The 16,830-nt window shown below is 42.4% G+C and overlaps 3 protein-coding genes across 3 annotated transcripts; 2 read left to right on the forward strand and 1 right to left on the reverse strand.

The window, feature by feature from the left end:
- The first annotated feature begins 139 nt into the window (after positions 1-139).
- On the forward strand, positions 140-6,470 carry LOC109486779 (PACRG-like protein). Its single transcript, XM_019790669.1, has 7 exons — positions 140-555; positions 1,420-1,487; positions 1,713-1,803; positions 2,248-2,382; positions 4,078-4,185; positions 4,703-4,783; positions 4,930-6,470. Exons 1-7 carry the CDS (start codon positions 439-441, stop codon positions 4,984-4,986), a joined length of 657 nt encoding a protein of 218 aa, XP_019646228.1. The 5' UTR covers positions 140-438; the 3' UTR covers positions 4,987-6,470.
- Positions 5,550-11,228, reverse strand: LOC109486776. The gene is made up of 8 exons (XM_019790666.1): positions 10,827-11,228; positions 10,459-10,482; positions 9,874-9,990; positions 9,294-9,391; positions 8,598-8,703; positions 8,060-8,230; positions 7,572-7,732; positions 5,550-7,204 (listed from the first exon to the last, which is right to left on the reverse strand). The coding sequence occupies exons 1-8, from the start codon at positions 10,891-10,893 to the stop codon at positions 7,097-7,099; spliced, it is 852 nt and encodes a 283-aa protein (XP_019646225.1). The 5' UTR covers positions 10,894-11,228; the 3' UTR covers positions 5,550-7,096.
- A 156-nt stretch (positions 11,229-11,384) lies between these two features.
- Positions 11,385-15,251, forward strand: LOC109486777. Its single transcript, XM_019790667.1, has 8 exons — positions 11,385-11,544; positions 11,879-11,902; positions 12,335-12,451; positions 12,785-12,882; positions 13,185-13,290; positions 13,626-13,796; positions 13,967-14,127; positions 14,653-15,251. Exons 1-8 carry the CDS (start codon positions 11,478-11,480, stop codon positions 14,755-14,757), a joined length of 849 nt encoding a protein of 282 aa, XP_019646226.1. The 5' UTR covers positions 11,385-11,477; the 3' UTR covers positions 14,758-15,251.
- The last annotated feature ends 1,579 nt before the right edge of the window (positions 15,252-16,830 follow it).

The raw sequence follows: 16,830 nt of genomic DNA on the forward strand, positions 1-16,830 counted from the left end.
ACACCCCAAGTGATAGCCGGTTTTGAAAAAAACGGAGACCCCTATGTGTCTGATGTAACGTTACCTATCCTGTTATATCTCGGTGAAGGAGGCAATGAACGGTACTCTATGGAGCGCACGGTCCAACGGTGCCATCTGGCGATAAAAGTATGAACTGCAATAGCTTCAAAATGGCGGACACGGTTGGCAACCTGTTCGTTTGGTCCTGTCAGATGACCTCCGGTGGCTGTTTCGGGAAAATGACTGGCCGTCCGTCGATGTAGACCGACTCATAGATGTCTCGAGACCGGAAAGTGCTCGTTAGGTAGATGCCATCAACCTTCCCAGTCGCTACAACCCGTATCCTGACGTTGTTTTGGTGAAGGACCACCGCGGCTGCAGGGACAGTCGTGAGAGCTAGCTGGCAGTGATTTACAAAGCTGCCGCCGCGGCCACAACATGACCTCTTCCTTCGGAGGGCCCGTCAAGCCGAAGCCGAGGTCTGCAGGATCCGCCGGGAAAGGCAGATCCCAGGGAAAACCTTCCGACAGACTCAACCCCAAAACTGTCAATCCGGTAAGCTTAGGAAAAGGATACCACAGGCTTAATAGAGCGAAGCAGATCGATTCCGTTACCATAGCAACGAGTGAAGTATTCCCTGTGCACATCACGGTGGATTAGAAATTAGGCTGTGAAAATTGTATTATGACCTGATCCGTGTGAAGTGTGGGTGGCCTGGGAGGGACGACATCTTCTCACAGTGTAAGGGTCATATCAGGACAGGTGTGTGTTTGTGTGTGAGGTGGGAGGGGGTGTAATAAGTTTAATAGTGTGTTTGAAGGGAGAGTCAACTTTCTTCTCAGAAATTCAATCTACTAGTACTTCACAATCCCCTGATCTGCCCTGATTTTGTCTGCTCTCTGTCATCAACATAACACAAGCGCATATGGAAAGCTTCCAATTGGCACTGCATAATGTAAATTTCTGGAAAAACTGTTATAATATAATAATTGTTGTCATAACGTTACATCACGTGTTCCTAAAAAACTGTGAAACTGCTGTTGCACTTTGCTGTCCACGAGTATGTGGAATTACTGTGTTTTTTGGAAGTATATATCAATGTTTTGGATGTTTGTTAATAAGAGAGAGTAGGTTGACAGCACATGGGTAGGAAGATTGGCAGGCAGAATGATAGGAGGACAAAAGGTAAGACACAGGAAATGGGATGAACCTTGTGAAATATCAAAAAGCCAGAAGCCAAGGGTTTCATGAACGACCTCCTAACTCTACATTTGTATTAAAGTCTCTGTCATAGTCCCAATATTAAAGAACATCATTCGATTCATACAATCTACTCAGTAGTTGTAATAGAGTCACAAATGTGCAAATTACTGCCAAAGATCTAGAATATCTTATTTCTTCTTTTTTTCTGTTTTCCAGTTCAATGGCACAGCAAAGCATGAAACAGCATTTTCTGCCATGTACACCAATGGTGGTATACCATGCAGGTAGGGCATGCATGTATAGGTCACCGTTCTGTGGACCATATTGTGATGTTATGTAGTGACAGAGAATATTAATGTTCATAAAACCATAAACCACAATGATGCACATTGTTTTGATACCATTCAGTATAGTGAATTAAATTCAATTAAATACAATTGATTTGCTGATACATTTCATTTCATTGATTTCTTAAATGGACATTTCTAAGTTTGTTTGTTTTTATACAGATTAATGCATGGGTCAGTGAAGCACAAGCTGCAATGGGACACGCCCCCAGAAGTCCTGCCCTTTGACCCCTTACTTGTTACATTAGCAGAGGTAAGTGGGGTTACCGATAAGCCGCTGTTTTTATAGTCATTACTGATTGTTGACAAGCTTGCAGATAAAGGACTAATTCTGATACCTGAATAGATTTCAGAAATATTCCACAGAACTAGATTTTTTAGTACCCTTTTAACTTGTTGTGATGTTTTAGAATTAAATTATGTTAACTTTTACCTTGATGTACCTAGAAATATGCTTGATTTCTTTTTATTATGCAAGGTAATGTTCTACTTGGATGTCATTTATTAATGTACTTATAAGAATATGTTATGAAACAGGTGTTTCTTAAGAAAATGTCAGTTCTTGCATACTTACCTGCATCATGATCAGAAAGAAGAGTAATATGTATTTTTTTATGTAAGTCATTTTATAAAATCACAATCATTTTGATATATACAGGGAAATAAAGTAACCAGAGTTTTTTTGTTGTTGTTGCAGGGTTTGCGGGAGACCAAACACCCGTACACGTTTGTGGCCATGATGGGTTTCCAGCAGCTGCTGGAGGTGGACCATGCAGGGGACAAGGCTGTTCCTGTCCTGCCTCGTGTGGCAGCTGCTGTCAGGCTGGCTCTGGTATAGCTTCTTACTGTTCAAACAACTTCTCACTGCTATTTATATTTATCTTTGTCGAGAAGCAAGGCTCTAGCCAGCACCCGTTTTTTTGTCAATTGCAGAATGTTGTGTTTCCTGTTTTCCGATTGGCCCTAGAAAAAAACTGACAACCCTACCCTTTTTTTGTGGACCCCAGCAAAGGACAAATTTTTTGAGCTGATTGACCTTTTCTAGCTCCATGATGATCTGACACCTGAGTGATGAAACGTTTTACAATCGGTTTCTAACACTGACATTGAAGATATAAGGGACTGTACGATATTTACCGGGGGGGGAGGGCCGGTCGTCCGGGGGTAGCGTAAAAAATTTTTTCCTAGGCCCTCCCCCCAGGTCAAAACATTTTTTCCTAGGCCCTCCCCCCGGCTCAAAAAATTTTTCCTAGGCCCTCCCCCCGGCGTGAATCATAGAGAGTGAAATTTCGTATGGGGAGGACGAGATTTTGATTGAAAATTTTCCCCGCCTGAAGCGCCGAAGGCGCGAGCGATCGCGCCCAGGCGCCACTAGAGCCCGAGTAGGCCCGACTTTTTGGGCGGGGGGGGGGCATGTCCCCCCCGGAAAAATTTTGAATTTCAACCCATGTTTTGCATGTTGAGGGGCAAATTTGGCAGCATAAATTTCGCTGGTACATCGAGCTATTAAAGTCAGTAACGTTACGGTCAGTCAGTGTAATCGAAATAAATCTAGCCTACCTTTCGTCCACGAACTTCTTCCGCGTCAATTTTATTACAAACAGGGAAACAATATTGCCAAGTTACGTGTTGTTTTCAAATAACTTCGGAGGGACATAGATATAAATGTTCAAATAGTCCTTGGTTTAAAAAAATACCAAATTAATCCGTCGACATCCGACATCCACGCCGAGAAGTTTGAGCGAATAATTATTTGCGAGGCGGGACCAGCGGGTCACCTTTGCCGACGCACGCACACCACTTGGAAGGGTGCGTTGAACGGCGAAAATTAATTTTCAAAATCTTCCGACAAGCCTTCCCTACATTTTTGATCGGTATCGTTTCCATAGCCGCGATTGACACGACTTTAATCCATGTAATTTGGCTGTGTAGTCCAGTTTCGCCGATTCTGGCGAAAATGCAAGATTTTGAAGAGGACTGTGGGAGATTTGGGTGAATACATTATAATAATAGGGATGGATATTATTGGAACGTAAAATTCTGCCGATTTCAATGACGGGCAAATCGCTACAAAATGTATGTGACAGACGTTAATCATGTTTTGAAAGTGTATAAAAACGCTGTAGAGTTAAAGGGATCTTGAAAAAAAATTTTACCTAGGCCCTCCCCCAAATTAAAATATTTTTCCTAGGCCCTCCCCCCGGCTCAAAATTTTTATCCTAGGCCCTCCCCCCTCAGACGACCGGCCCTCCCCCCCCGGTAAATATCGTACAGTCCCTAAGTGTCCTCATGCAAGTTTTACTTTGTTAAACTGCATTGTGTTGTATAAGCAAGGAGCTCATTGGTATAATCACTAGAGATCGCCAAAGTCTAAGTAAAAAGAAAAACCAAAAATCCCTACAAAGCCGATAATGTACCTACCGACCCTAATTTTTTTAGGACTGAAACATGAGACAGAACATTGTTTTCTCTGGGCCCTATTATTACTGATGATACAACATGTCTGTTGTATGTGTTTTTGCTGTAGGCCTCTCCAGAGGAGGAGGTGTTTGAACGAGGGCTGGCGGGGTTGACCTGCCTGAGCACCACGGTGGGCCCCGCCCTCAACCAACACCTCAAGTCACTCCTGTCCTATGTAAGCGCTGCCCACAACATGTGTACAATGATTTGCATGGTCATTTAGTTACATGCAAGGCTCAACATTTTTTGTTGCGAATAGGTACACTTGTGCACGTAACTTAAAGATTTAGAAACACAGAAAATATACAACATGCAATAAAGTAGATTTTCAGCGATCCCAGATTACCAACTTTACTCTTCAGAGCTTAAAGCTGAAATTCTATAGCTAATGTCAACAATTTAAACAACATATGAAAGCTATGTTTTATCATTTTTACTGACACTTGAATGTTAAGCATATTCTGTATGGTTGGTAGTGTGTAGTAGTACCAACATACATAACCCTACATAAATGTCAATTTGAGGGTGCACTGGTGCATCCAAAGTAAAAAGTAAGTGCACAGATCCAATTTCTCATGCACAAAATTGCATGTATACATGTGTACATCCAGCTTTTCAAGCCCTGTTGTGTTGAAAACATTCTTATCGTAAGATGTGAAATTTGATGATTGATGTCTCCATATTTCTCCCAGTTGTCCAAGAGGATGATGGAGAAGAAGTACCGTGATGATGTCACTAAAACCCTGCAGCACCTGGAGCAGAACGGAGGAAAGGTTTGTTGCCATGGCAACCATTCTCCCATCTATTATACCTGATAATCCTCAGACATGTTATTAAAATTCTGGATCTGTTTCCTGTTGTTTTCTTCAAAACAAAATCTCAAACACTACGTGACATTCTGTTTTTCTTGTATTTTCAGGAGTGCCTTTCCATGATCAAGTCCAAAGTGCCAACTTACTGCTCAATACATTCATGACAATGTCCGACCATTCAACGATTGGTACAACTTTACCTTGTTGTAATTCATGTACCATAATCCTGAAGACAAGAACTTTTTAATAAGCAATGGGAGACTTGTGAAGGACTCCACGGAGTATCATTCCACAGTCATGTTTGTATAACATGAGCAAAAGAAATCTACCAGCCCAGGAGTTTGGAGCTGTAGTCAGAGTATTAAGTATACAAAATGCTGCAGACAGGATGTTTCTGTCCAAGAGGTGTTGTCTAGTTGTAACAATGTGTTCAGCAACCAGATTTAGGCTGTTGTTGTTATACGTGTATCCGAGACTCATTGGTAGTATGAATTAAAATCCTTGTTCCCTGTTGTTTTTTCCCCACTGTACATAGCCCGTGTTCCGTCATCAGATTTGCATATCGAGTAGCACGGCCACATTTGTGGCAGGTTGTTTGATTTTGATGTAGAATTTTAAAGCAGGCTGTGACAGAACCAACTGATCACAAGGATCTAAGACAGCATTTTGGGTAACAAGACAGCTGGATTTTTTACGACTATCCTGAGAATTTTTTGATCGTACAATGATCGTGCAATGAGTACTTGTGACCAGGCCCTTACATCTGGATCATCACACTTATGTATGAGGCAGGTTCTAGCCTGGTATCCAAACCTACATTGTTTTTTAGCTGCAAAGTCTCTTTCGCCCTAATATTTTCACAGAAGACGAAAGAAACTTGGCAAGTAAAATAGGATACCAGGCTAGCAGCTACATGACTGGGTACTAGAAGTACAACTTTTGCACCTGGTTTTCCCCTTTTTGTTAAATGAAAAACAAGTCATGTAATTGATAGCCTCAGAAAGTAGAGCAGAAGTTGAAATTAAAACACTCCGTGCCATAGGTTTCACTACAACAGGAGAGCAGAATTAATAGTTATACAGTTGAGTACTACAAAAAAATCAGAGGGTTGCACAGCAGAGTTTTTAATTCATCCCTTTTTCACCAGTGAAATGTGCACTTTTCTCACAGAGTGCAAATGAGTGAAGTGAAAAACGTTCACATCTGGGCTTGTACAGGGAGGTATGATGTGGTCTACCATTTGATGCACAAAACACTTGCACAGTGAAATTCGTGAAGCATCAGTTAATGAGTTGAATGTGAGTTTTGCCATAATATTATATATCATTTATGTAATGTTCACACTCCGTTGCAAGAGTGTTGTAATGTTTGGTTTCTTCATAACTTTGTGTATCACAAAGTTTTACTTGTAAAACCATAACATTCTATCCTCAACCACACAGAAGAGTCTTTTGTAGGAGTTACTTGCATTTGACATTGTTAGAAGTTGCTCTAAGTGAAAAGTTAATGGCTGCTATCATACTAGTGAAGTTGGAGTTGTGTTTTTTTACAGTCAAGCCAGTGTTATTTACTGTTTTAGTAATGTTACTTACTGTAGTGTTTGTACCATGTTTCTTGTGTAAATAAAGGCAGACTTCTGTGAACAGGACAGGTGATACCAGTGTGTTTTGTCAGATATGATATATCAGGATTCACAGATATACAGATTAAATACACATAGAAGATAATATCTTCTATGTGTAGTTTGTCACACACAAGCAGAAACAACAGCACCAGAAACTTAACTTTTGTAGACAGATCTAGAAGTGATTATACTTAATAATGACTATACATAAAAAGTGTTTTACTCACTAAATTAATGTAATACACTGCATCAATAATATGAGTGAGAAGCAGTTAGGAATCAATATTTTTTTCTGTACAGTAATCATTTATTGTGTGAATTGAGCTTACACCATCAATGATCAGTTGTGGCGAGGCACATGACTTTGTGACCATGAGACTTTCCCATTTCACAGCTGAAAATGCGAGTGAAATGGATGCAGACTCTAGTTGTATGTAGTGGGGTTTTCTGTTTTCTTCAGCGTTGGTCTAGGTTAAACTGCGCTTCGTCTGGTAGGAGAAGTAACCAGATTCCTGTACGACTGTTGTCTGCAGTCAAGACTGTAGTTGTGTTGGGGTTGGTGGAAAGAGCGATCCAGTCCAAAGGGTGGAAAAGACAGCTCTGTCTGTGGTGTCCTCGTAGTACCTCAGGGCCAAAGGAAGGCATTGTTTCTAGCAGAAGTTGAAGCTAGGTGCGCTGTCCAGGTAGATATGCTGGGTGGTGGCTCCCCTGGGGTCGGTGTTATCATAGAAACAGTCCGGAATAACCTTGAAGAACATCTGTAGAAAAATACGCACATTTCTGCTTTAGATGTACACTACAACAGGCGCCCGTCAAACTACCGTAAAATGACGCTGGAGCTTCAAGTATCCATTATTTAGTGCAGTGGGCAGTGTAGACGTAGAATAAATGCTGTGACTTGATATTCATGACAGAAAGCACAGAAAAAGTGTTGATGAAGGAAAGGCCATCTAGGTAGAACAATACACAATAAACCAAGCAACTGGATAAATTCTCTTAAGATCAGAGAATTTATCCAGTTGCAGTTGAAATTCTGCACAGAAAAAATCATCTCTGAATTGTGGATAAATAATTGGCATAGGAACTTGGATTCCTATTCGATAAGACGACAAAAGAAACACTGACATCAAGTACGTCGGTTGTTGGGTGTTCGTAGCGGGGGCTGTCCAGGTAGACGTTGATGTTCCAGCCGAAGCCGTTCAGCCTGCCGGAGTTGTACAGCAGGAAGACCGGGTAAAAGTCATCACAGGACATGTCCTTTGTGACGTTGTACCAATAGTGTTGGCCTGTTGAAAGGGAATATTGTTACGGATATGAGGATGCTAGGGTCACATTTTAAAACCGGAGCCCCGTCGGGCAGTGTGCGGGAATGAAAAGTATGATATAAAAAACAACACAACGCACAAAACGTAAGATAATCATAGATTGTGACTCCAACATTAGCAAGGTCTCCGTTCCGTTATTTTTGGTGTTTTGCTGCTCCTAGACCCTATTGCCAATGTGAATAATCGTGCCTTACTTTCGATTTGAACATGAAAAGCTTGTACATGTGTTGAAAGCTATTATGTATGTTTTTTTATCATCATATCGTCATGACATGCTTCCACGCGTACCCATGGTGTAGAAGCACTCTCCCTGGGTCCACAGAGTCGCGCCTATGTCAGCCTCATCCCTGGGGATAAGCTCGAAATCAGTCTCCGGGTTGGGGCCGTTCTGGATGTGCAGGCCATCGCCGGTGCCCGCCAGAGTGAACAGCGCCTCCGAGCGGCCGGTGCAGATAGTGGCTAAAGTTGGTGAAACAAACACAAAAATGCCGCAATCTGCACAAAACTAACAGGGTATCACTATATACTAATACCCATTCCTTTAACAACTTAATGTTTCGCCGAATGCCGGACAAAATAGCGTCAAAATAAGGATAGCAGCGCTCGCGAAACCCGGGCTACAGTGTACATATATATAAAAGCATAACGTTATAGCCATGTAAGTTGTGGCGTTTGGTTGTGCGTCACAAATGCATTTTCTCCGACGCATGCCACCTACACGTACGTACGCATACGCACAAGGCCGTTCTTCAGTACAAACGTTACTGCGTGAGAAGCTAGAGGTCTGTGTTTACAGATATACATGTATGATGGATGTGTTCCTAACCTGGGTTTACGAAGTAGGCCGTGATGACGTACATGTCAATGTCGTCGTTCCACATGTGCTTCATGTTGTCAGACGGGAGGTGGGCAGGGAGGTCGGCTTTACGTACCTGTATGGGGAACGGGGACAACATGACACACTGTCCCGGATATGTTTGATAGCCCTCTCAATATAATGATGAATGAAAATCTACGACAGTGTTTGGGTTCATTTATTTTTATTTAAACTTTATTTCAGCCACTTGGCCCATATGACATACATACAGGAATATAAGGTACAGAAAAAGGACTGAGTAGCTAAGGGTTCAAGCGTCTGACTACAGGTTCAAGCTTCTGACATTAGTGGTCCCTATGGTAAACATAATGAATGAAAGTACAAATAGTGCCCTATCAGGTAACGTAATTACTTTGTAGCTAATTACCTATTAGAGTGAGTGAGTGAGTGAGCGGGTGGGTGGGTGGGTGAGTGAGTGAGTGAGTGAGTGAGTGAGTGAGTGAGTGAGTGAGTGAGTGAGTGAGTGAGTGAGTGAGTGAGTGAGTGAGTGAGTGAGTGAGTGAGTGAGCGAGCGAGTGAGTGAGTGAGTGAGTGAGGCCCTTGCCTGCACACCTGTGAAAAAATGGCCCATTCGTTCAAAAGCTGACATCAAAAGTCTTTCGAGGAAGCGAATAAACGTTTATCGCAAATGTTCAGCAGACTCACCCCCATCTGAATACCGGCGATGTAGCCGTTCTTGTCGAACAGCAGCATGACCGCGGGGTCAACATCCCGGATGTACCGGTTCCCGCGATAGAAGCTATCTGCAAAGTAAATCCACTTTGATTAAAGTTAGACCACCCAAGAAAAATCATTCACTTATTGTATGTACATAATTCTTTGATCACACTCGTACCTATTCTCCACCTTGAAAAAGCACTATCCCAAAGTATATCCGACACTCACGCCGAAAAGTTGTGACAGAAAATTATTATTAGCAGTCACCTCAGGGTTTTTCTTCGCTGTTTCAATGTCTAAAGTATGGAATACTGATGCAAATGTGCTAATGTGGGGCATGTGTCAATATCATACAGATTGCCTTAGTCACAATCTATTTTCATTTTTGTCGCCCTGAAATTGCTTTGGAGACTGGATCTGTCTGGGAGTATAAGCTTGCATTACTCTCATTTATTCCCCCAATGTAAACTCCATGACAATCTAATTAGCACTTCAACCAATGAACGATGGGTAATGAGGCATTAAATGCTACGTACTCTATCTGCAAACGTATTCATGCCATATTTACCTTCGCACTTGGCGCCGCGGCTGAAGTCGTACCACCCCTCGGCCAGGGCGTCGCTCTCCGTACGGGGGAGGGAGTCAAACACAGTCGAGCTGAACAACTGGTTCAGACCCCACGTCACTGGCAAAAACATGGAATTCAGAACTAGTCTCGTTGTGCGAACAACGTTTTGTTTCTTTCTTTTGTCTCCTGATAATTTGGAGGAAATTTCTAGGCCAGAGAAAGCGCAAAGCCTATAGCAAATTACATTTGAACAATTGAAATAACTTAATAAATTCCATGAAGAGTCGGACTGAGAATTATGAAAGATAGTGGCTGCTATGTGTAACGTCTGACTATGAATTTATCCAGCTGATTTATTCTGTTATATGTAATGTTCTATATTATGTAATGTCTAATCTTCTTATCATCCTGTACAAATTAAAGAATTTCATTTTTTGAAGATGAAAAAACATGCATGTACCACGTTAAAACATCCGTAACTTCGACTACCGACGATTACAGCGATTTACTGTCAGCAAACCTCGGATTTGCTACCACATTTTCCCAGAAGACATTCATCAAATTAAGATAGAAACTATGTGGTACCTTTTAAATCGTTCCACTCCGCATCTGTAGAGAAAAATAAAAGTGCATATCTGAAAGGTCAACGTTATAATATGGATTTGTATTGACATCTGACAAGATACGTTGAACAAGCTTAATGTAGACGTCGACATCTTCAATGAAATACTGCATTTGCTCATTATATCTCAGTACAACATGTGTCTTCGGGTACCCCGTTTCTGCTTGCACTTGTTCCGCCTTGCCAAATGGGGTAAACCTTCACACTCGCTAGCCTATATTTACCTAATTGGACAGCCATACCAACACTATGAAATTACACAATCATGATCATTACCAACAATATCAAGGGATTTCAGATATAAGTTTGGTAACCGTAGGTGAAAGCTTACCCTCGTTAAACAGCCACCCCTCCACTGATACAAGACTCAAAAGCGCCAAAACTACTACTGTCTTCATGACTCTGTCAGTGTCAGTGTGGTGGCGACGCTCTCCAACAAGTTAGAACAAAATGGTGGCCGTGAAAAAATCGACCGTACAGTTTATATTAGGTTTGCCCTGTGGTTTGAACCGGTTGTGTGTGCTTCACGCAAACGAAGGAATCAACCTATCCTGACGGTCAATTAGCATTGCAGCCAATGATAGAATGGCAATTAGTGGTTCGACCAATGAGAGAGTGGCTGCATTCCTGCTATATATTTGCATTTTTATGTTTCTATTTTACATGTCTGCGTTTTGGCGGAGGTGTGTAAACCAAGTAAAAGGATACGTTTCGTAACATCTTGATCAACCTGACAAAGCAGATGGAAACGCCAGATACCTTGCCTATTTCGGTGAGAAATATGCAGCTGAGAAAATTTGCATATGACGTAATTACCACTTCGCACAACCGAACCGCGCGCCTTTCCTTCCGGACCACCCCTGGTACGTACTTAACCTGTTTACGTTTGTAAACGTCTATAAATTGACGTTTTGTCGCCCACTTGGCCCACCGACTGAGACAGTTTCTCTCCGACTGCTGACGACTGAAAGCCGACATAATCATGAAGACTGTGGTAGCCCTGGCGCTTCTCAGCCTTGTTTGTGTGGAGGGATGGCTCTTTAGCGAGGGTACGATATGGACCTTTTTCTGCATTGTTGTATGGAACACAAATGTCTCAAACCGTAGATTACTCTTAATGCAGAAATAGACATTCTTGCTTAAAGTCCCACTGTGTATGTTGCTCAAAGTCGTAAATGTTGGTTTAAATTGTTTCCTTTTCCCCAAATTCCCTTTCTATTTTTACGGAAGCCACATCTATATGCGATTCATTCTGGTCCAGAGATAAAAACATGGTCCTAAAATATTCTTAAAAGAACATTTTAGGACCATGTTTCCTCCTTCAGGAATAAATAGTGTACGTGTGTGCACATATCTTACAGCATTCTCCTATTTACCTTACAGACGCAGAGTGGAATGACCTCAAAGGTAACGTTATTAACGTTGTGCGATGCTTTCATTTAGTTTAGATACTATATTAGAGAGTGTCAATCAGAAATACGAGTCTGTTGGTAGTATGGTAACGTCACACCCATAAGTTCAAGTTGCAGTCACATTCGTCATAGGTCGCTTATATTGTAGGGTTCTCAATCAGGCTGTGTCAGAACCAACTGCCCACAAGGATATGGGATAGCTTGTTCTGTCACAAGACAGCTGAATTCTTTACGAAATATCGACTACTAACCCAAGAGTAACTTCAGTACGGCTGACCAGGCGTTTGACCATCTTGACTCTTGCTCTCCCTTCACTTTACGATAACATTAGTTATCTCGCTTATACGTTCACGCAGCGATTTAGCCATTTGAATAGGGCCATGTTATTCATGCTGTGGAAAATGACACAATGGTTTTACCTTGCCAGTGACGTGGGGTCTAAACCAGCTGTTCAGCTCGACTGTGTTTGACTCCCTCCCCCGTACGGAGAGTGACGCCCTTGCGGAGGGGTGGGTCGACTTCAGCCGTGGCGCCACCTGTGACGGTATGTACGACGTTGTTAAATGTAAAGATAGAGTAAGTAGTAGCATTAATACCTTGTCCAACGTCAACCTTATAGACTGCCTGCCCATCACAATTAGCATTTCGACCAATGATAGCATGGCAATTAACGGTTTGACCAGAGAGAGAGAGAGTGGGTGCCTATTCGCCAAACATTTTATGACCTGAAAATAGCAGATTGTTGGCAACTTTGTTATTTTTTTTACAATTGCCATATGTTTTTAAATTCGGCAGGAAAAAGTGCAATTATTTTTCATCTTTTTTTAACGTTAACCCAACCAACGTTTTATGTTTTGTCGAATTTTGTTGTAAACAGGTGATTACTACCGCGGGTCCCGCTACATCAAGGACAATGACCCCGCGGTCATGCTGCTGTTCGACAAGAACGGCTACATCGCTGGTATTCAGATGGGGGTGAGTCTACTGAACGTTTTCCAACATTGTTTAAAAGTACAAAGCACTAAAGAAAGCGACCTCTGCCTAAACCTCACCACACAGGGCTTGTTTTGGTATATATTCACGTCACAAATGGTGGTGTTTTATCCCAAACCGCGTTTTATCCAGGACCATGCTCAGACAGGGTTCTGGATAATCCAGAACCCTGGATAATCCAGAACCATTGCGACATTGTCATCTGAAATCATTCAGGCCTGATATGTATAGATCTACCATATTCAACCTTGAAAATTATTTCTTGTCATATAACTGTCCCCCAGGCCCGCATAACCGAACTCCCTGCCGGTGTTCCCGCTACGCCAATCTCGTACATGTGGAACTACGATGGTGACATGTTGGTTATCACTGCCTACTTCATCGACCCAGGTTAGTCACACTTAACGACAGCTTTAAACTTGATTTTGAATGCTTCCTAGACAGAATGCAGGCTTTGGTCGTTTTCCGCGCTGTCAATTCCAAGCGTTTTGGGATTGATAAGATTGTACACAAATGTATGGTGTATGCAAATGAGGACTTTATTTGTATATCTAATACGAAACTTTATAATGCTTAAGCAGAAATTTGAATACGATTGTGGTATTTGTGACATATGTTACTTAGGTTGAGGATATAACATCATACATGAGTTATGTAACAAATGGTAAACTACTGACTGACAGGACTAACGTCGCCGAAGTGTTTTTAACAGCTTTCTTCTTCAGCAACTATCTGCACCGGCCGTTCGGACGCGCTCTTCACCCTGGAGGGCACCGGTGGGGGTCTGTACCTGCAGACCGGCTACAACCCGGAGACTGACAACATGCCCATCCCCCGGGACGAGGCTGATATCGGCACCACCCTCTGGACCAAGGGCGGCTGCTTCTACACCATGGGTACGCTGGATATTTGTGAAAATGGCCCAACTTACCTAATCCTTGCGGGCCTTGCCGTTGTGTGTTGGGTCGCACGATCAAAATTTCTAGATCGTACCAAAAGAGAAAGAGCGTAATAGGTTATTTTGTTCTAAATGTCCCAACCAAAGTTCGAACGTTCCCACCCGTAGGCCAGCACTACTGGTACAACACCGCCGCCGACATGAACTGTGACGACTTCTTCCCGGTCTTCCTGCTGTACAACTCCGGCAGGCTGAACGGCTTCGGCTGGAACATCAACGCCAACCTGAACAGCCCCCGCTACGAGAGTCCACCAGCAGACGCACTCAGTGTAAGTGGTTTATGATACCGCACTTCTTCTTGTCTATCGCCATAACTGCATATTTGTGACACTCAAGAAACTGTTAGAAACTAAGACTAATTAGCGGGCAACGAACTTCTTTCAGCAATGAATGACAGTGTTGGAACAACTTCATCTTCGACACCTCTGTTGAGGATGACACATGATGATGATGATAATGTCATAACTGCAGCATCTGCCAGCTAGAGAGTGAACATTAAGTGAACTCCTAGCACTAAACTGACAAAACACCTCCTCACGATTTTACTGAAAATCCACCTGTGGCGCTTAATTGCTAACACGTACACGCTTTCGATCAGTCCTCTGGCCCTCTAGTTGAAATGACCTAAGCCCATGCCACGTGATGTGTGATGTCACAACGTCGCCTGGCAGTCGGTATCGCCCCCCGTCCCACCTCCGACTTCCACCACGAGACTTCCTCTTCCTTTTATCACCTATAAAAATAAACTAGTTTGACCCTCTCTTTAATTACATGTCGTTTCTCCTATACTACAGATGTTCTTCGAGGACACCCCTGCGTGTTTCGACCAGCACGTACAGCGTGGACTCTCCACCATGCACATCTACCTGGACGATTCGCCTAGCTTCAACTTCTGTTAGAGGACATCTCTGCTCAACCAATGATAGCATGACAATTAGCAGCTCAACCAATCGGAGAATGGAAATAACGTATCACTTCTACGACAGATCTACCTTGGCAGAACACAAACATATATAACCCCCGTCAACATTCCTCAAAACAACACATATGCTAGCTCGCCTTAAAAACGCTTCAACACAGTCTCTCAAGAAGTGGGGGCGAGTAGCTTATCATTTCATTTCAACATATCTCACTCCTGTACATGAACCCTATATCTAACGTTACATCTGTTGTGTAGAGAAAGCCATTACAACAGGGGGATGTACCTACCTTTCCTCACCACGTCTACATGACATTGCATGATATGTGAAATCGCCACTCCTTTAAATTTTCTAACAAATACCTCTTTAATAGTTCTATGTTAGAACGGTTTGGATGGCTACATGTCAGCACCTCAGTTTGATATCACTTGGTCCATGTGTTACTTGTGAAACGAATAAAGAACTGCAATAAACTCTGCCTTTCAAAGTGTTTTTGTCACGTCGACAATGAATAGATAATGATGTTAGGTAACATTTAAAAGTTACCATTGGTATTAGGTTGATCCTGACTGTCCATCACGATTATTTTTTTTCTCATCTCCCAGTAAATTATCTTTATAACCTAACTTTTGCCAGGCACCTGGTATTCAGCCATACATGTAGTTGTGATGCATTCAGGGATTGTTGGATGATGTTTGGAGAGTTTGGATATTTTTATTGCGTGCGCCACTAGTGGGAACATAATTTTTTGCTTCCTCAAATTATTATCTACCTGAAAATTTCCTGACTTAAGTGCTTCTTTAAACGGCTTCTCTAAGCTACTTCTATGAAATAATTCCGAGAAATGGTATAAAACACCAAAATATACAAATTTGTTATCAGCGATGTAAAGTCTATCTGTTTCTCCAAAGTGTTTATTAAGAATGTCTGACACCTGTATCAAGCCAATGGATATGGATGTGAAATTCGGGGCACTGAGTCAGGAGGACAGGAGTATGTATTTGTTAACAATTACATATGACATAAGTGATGTCGCAATACAGAAGTTGCCCAGAAAAGTTCCCGTGGTGGTACCGTGGTGGTAGTGTGGCAGTGGCACTGACCTCTACTGAAAATTACTGCTTTAATGCATCTAAATTCGCGGTCACATACATACGTAGGTCGTCAAGGTGGCCGTGACAGAACCAAACGCCGATCGACAAGGATCTGATTTTGCCTTTTCAACAACAAGACAGCGTACACATATGCGGGACGTATTTCCTAAGTTTGCGTTCGTGCGATCATCGTACGATGAATGCGACCGCGCCCTGACCTGAAATCGAAGGCCGATTATGTAATAATAAAATCTATTACACCAGGGCATCCTCAGGGTCACATGTGTCATGGGAATCTGCATCTGGATGAACGTACGGGCATGTGAACGTACTAGAGTAGTCGTTTTACCAGAGAATTACGTACACGGACTACTGATAAGAGGAAAGGTCTTTCCGGCGATGCTAAATATGCACCAATGTGCTAGATTCAGAGTTGGTATACCGGCCATCTTCAAACAGGCACTCAAACTTTACTACGGATGTCGACACTTACAAAGTGGTCGTTGTTTACTGTACATCTGCAGAACGATAAGCTGACCTCTCAGGTAAATGCTAATCAGGAGGCCGGAATCCGGTAAAAAGATAACCATTATCCACCCTACAGCAATTGCAGGGTCTCTCCGTTAATTAACTCTAGCCCATCACTAATATTTACCAACCGCATACAATTGATAGACTTTAATCATTTAAAATTGTGAAGACATTTTAGACTTGCTTGAGATTTTTTCTTTGATTTAAGAAACGTCTTCAGCACGTTCCCTAAACCTAAAACACAACTACCTAACTCCATAAACGCACATTGACAAAGATGGCAGCGCGCGAAACATCCTCCGGTACTGGGAAGGGAGGGGAGGGGACATTATACACCTGAGTGGTTTACTCCTTTCTAACCACCCGCCATCACAAACGGACGACCCCCGACCCCCGATCATGGGACCCCCGAGTCCCATGATCAATA

Source organism: Branchiostoma belcheri, unplaced genomic scaffold (genome assembly GCF_001625305.1).
Source record: "Branchiostoma belcheri isolate BF01 breed outbred unplaced genomic scaffold, Haploidv18h27 scaffold83, whole genome shotgun sequence".
In the NCBI taxonomy this organism is placed as follows: Eukaryota; Metazoa; Chordata; class Leptocardii; order Amphioxiformes; family Branchiostomatidae; genus Branchiostoma; species Branchiostoma belcheri.

Excerpts from the sequence above, each read along its gene's own strand:
- LOC109486777 (XM_019790667.1), top strand. The coding sequence starts at position 11,478 with ATGAAGACTGTGGTAGCCCTGGCGCTTCTCAGCCTTGTTTGTGTGGAG. Across the intron at positions 11,545-11,878 it reads GGGATGGCTCTTTAGCGAGG|ACGCAGAGTGGAATGACCTC; the intron begins GTACGATATGGA and ends TTTACCTTACAG. Across the intron at positions 13,291-13,625 it reads TGCCTACTTCATCGACCCAG|CAACTATCTGCACCGGCCGT; the intron begins GTTAGTCACACT and ends TTTCTTCTTCAG.
- LOC109486776 (XM_019790666.1), bottom strand. The coding sequence starts at position 10,893 with ATGAAGACAGTAGTAGTTTTGGCGCTTTTGAGTCTTGTATCAGTGGAG. Across the intron at positions 10,483-10,826 it reads GGGGTGGCTGTTTAACGAGG|ATGCGGAGTGGAACGATTTA; the intron begins GTAAGCTTTCAC and ends TTTTCTCTACAG. Across the intron at positions 9,991-10,458 it reads GGAGTGGAACGATTTAAAAG|TGACGTGGGGTCTGAACCAG; the intron begins GTACCACATAGT and ends TGTTTTTGCCAG.
- LOC109486779 (XM_019790669.1), top strand. The coding sequence starts at position 439 with ATGACCTCTTCCTTCGGAGGGCCCGTCAAGCCGAAGCCGAGGTCTGCA. Across the intron at positions 556-1,419 it reads ACCCCAAAACTGTCAATCCG|TTCAATGGCACAGCAAAGCA; the intron begins GTAAGCTTAGGA and ends TCTGTTTTCCAG. Across the intron at positions 1,488-1,712 it reads AATGGTGGTATACCATGCAG|ATTAATGCATGGGTCAGTGA; the intron begins GTAGGGCATGCA and ends GTTTTTATACAG.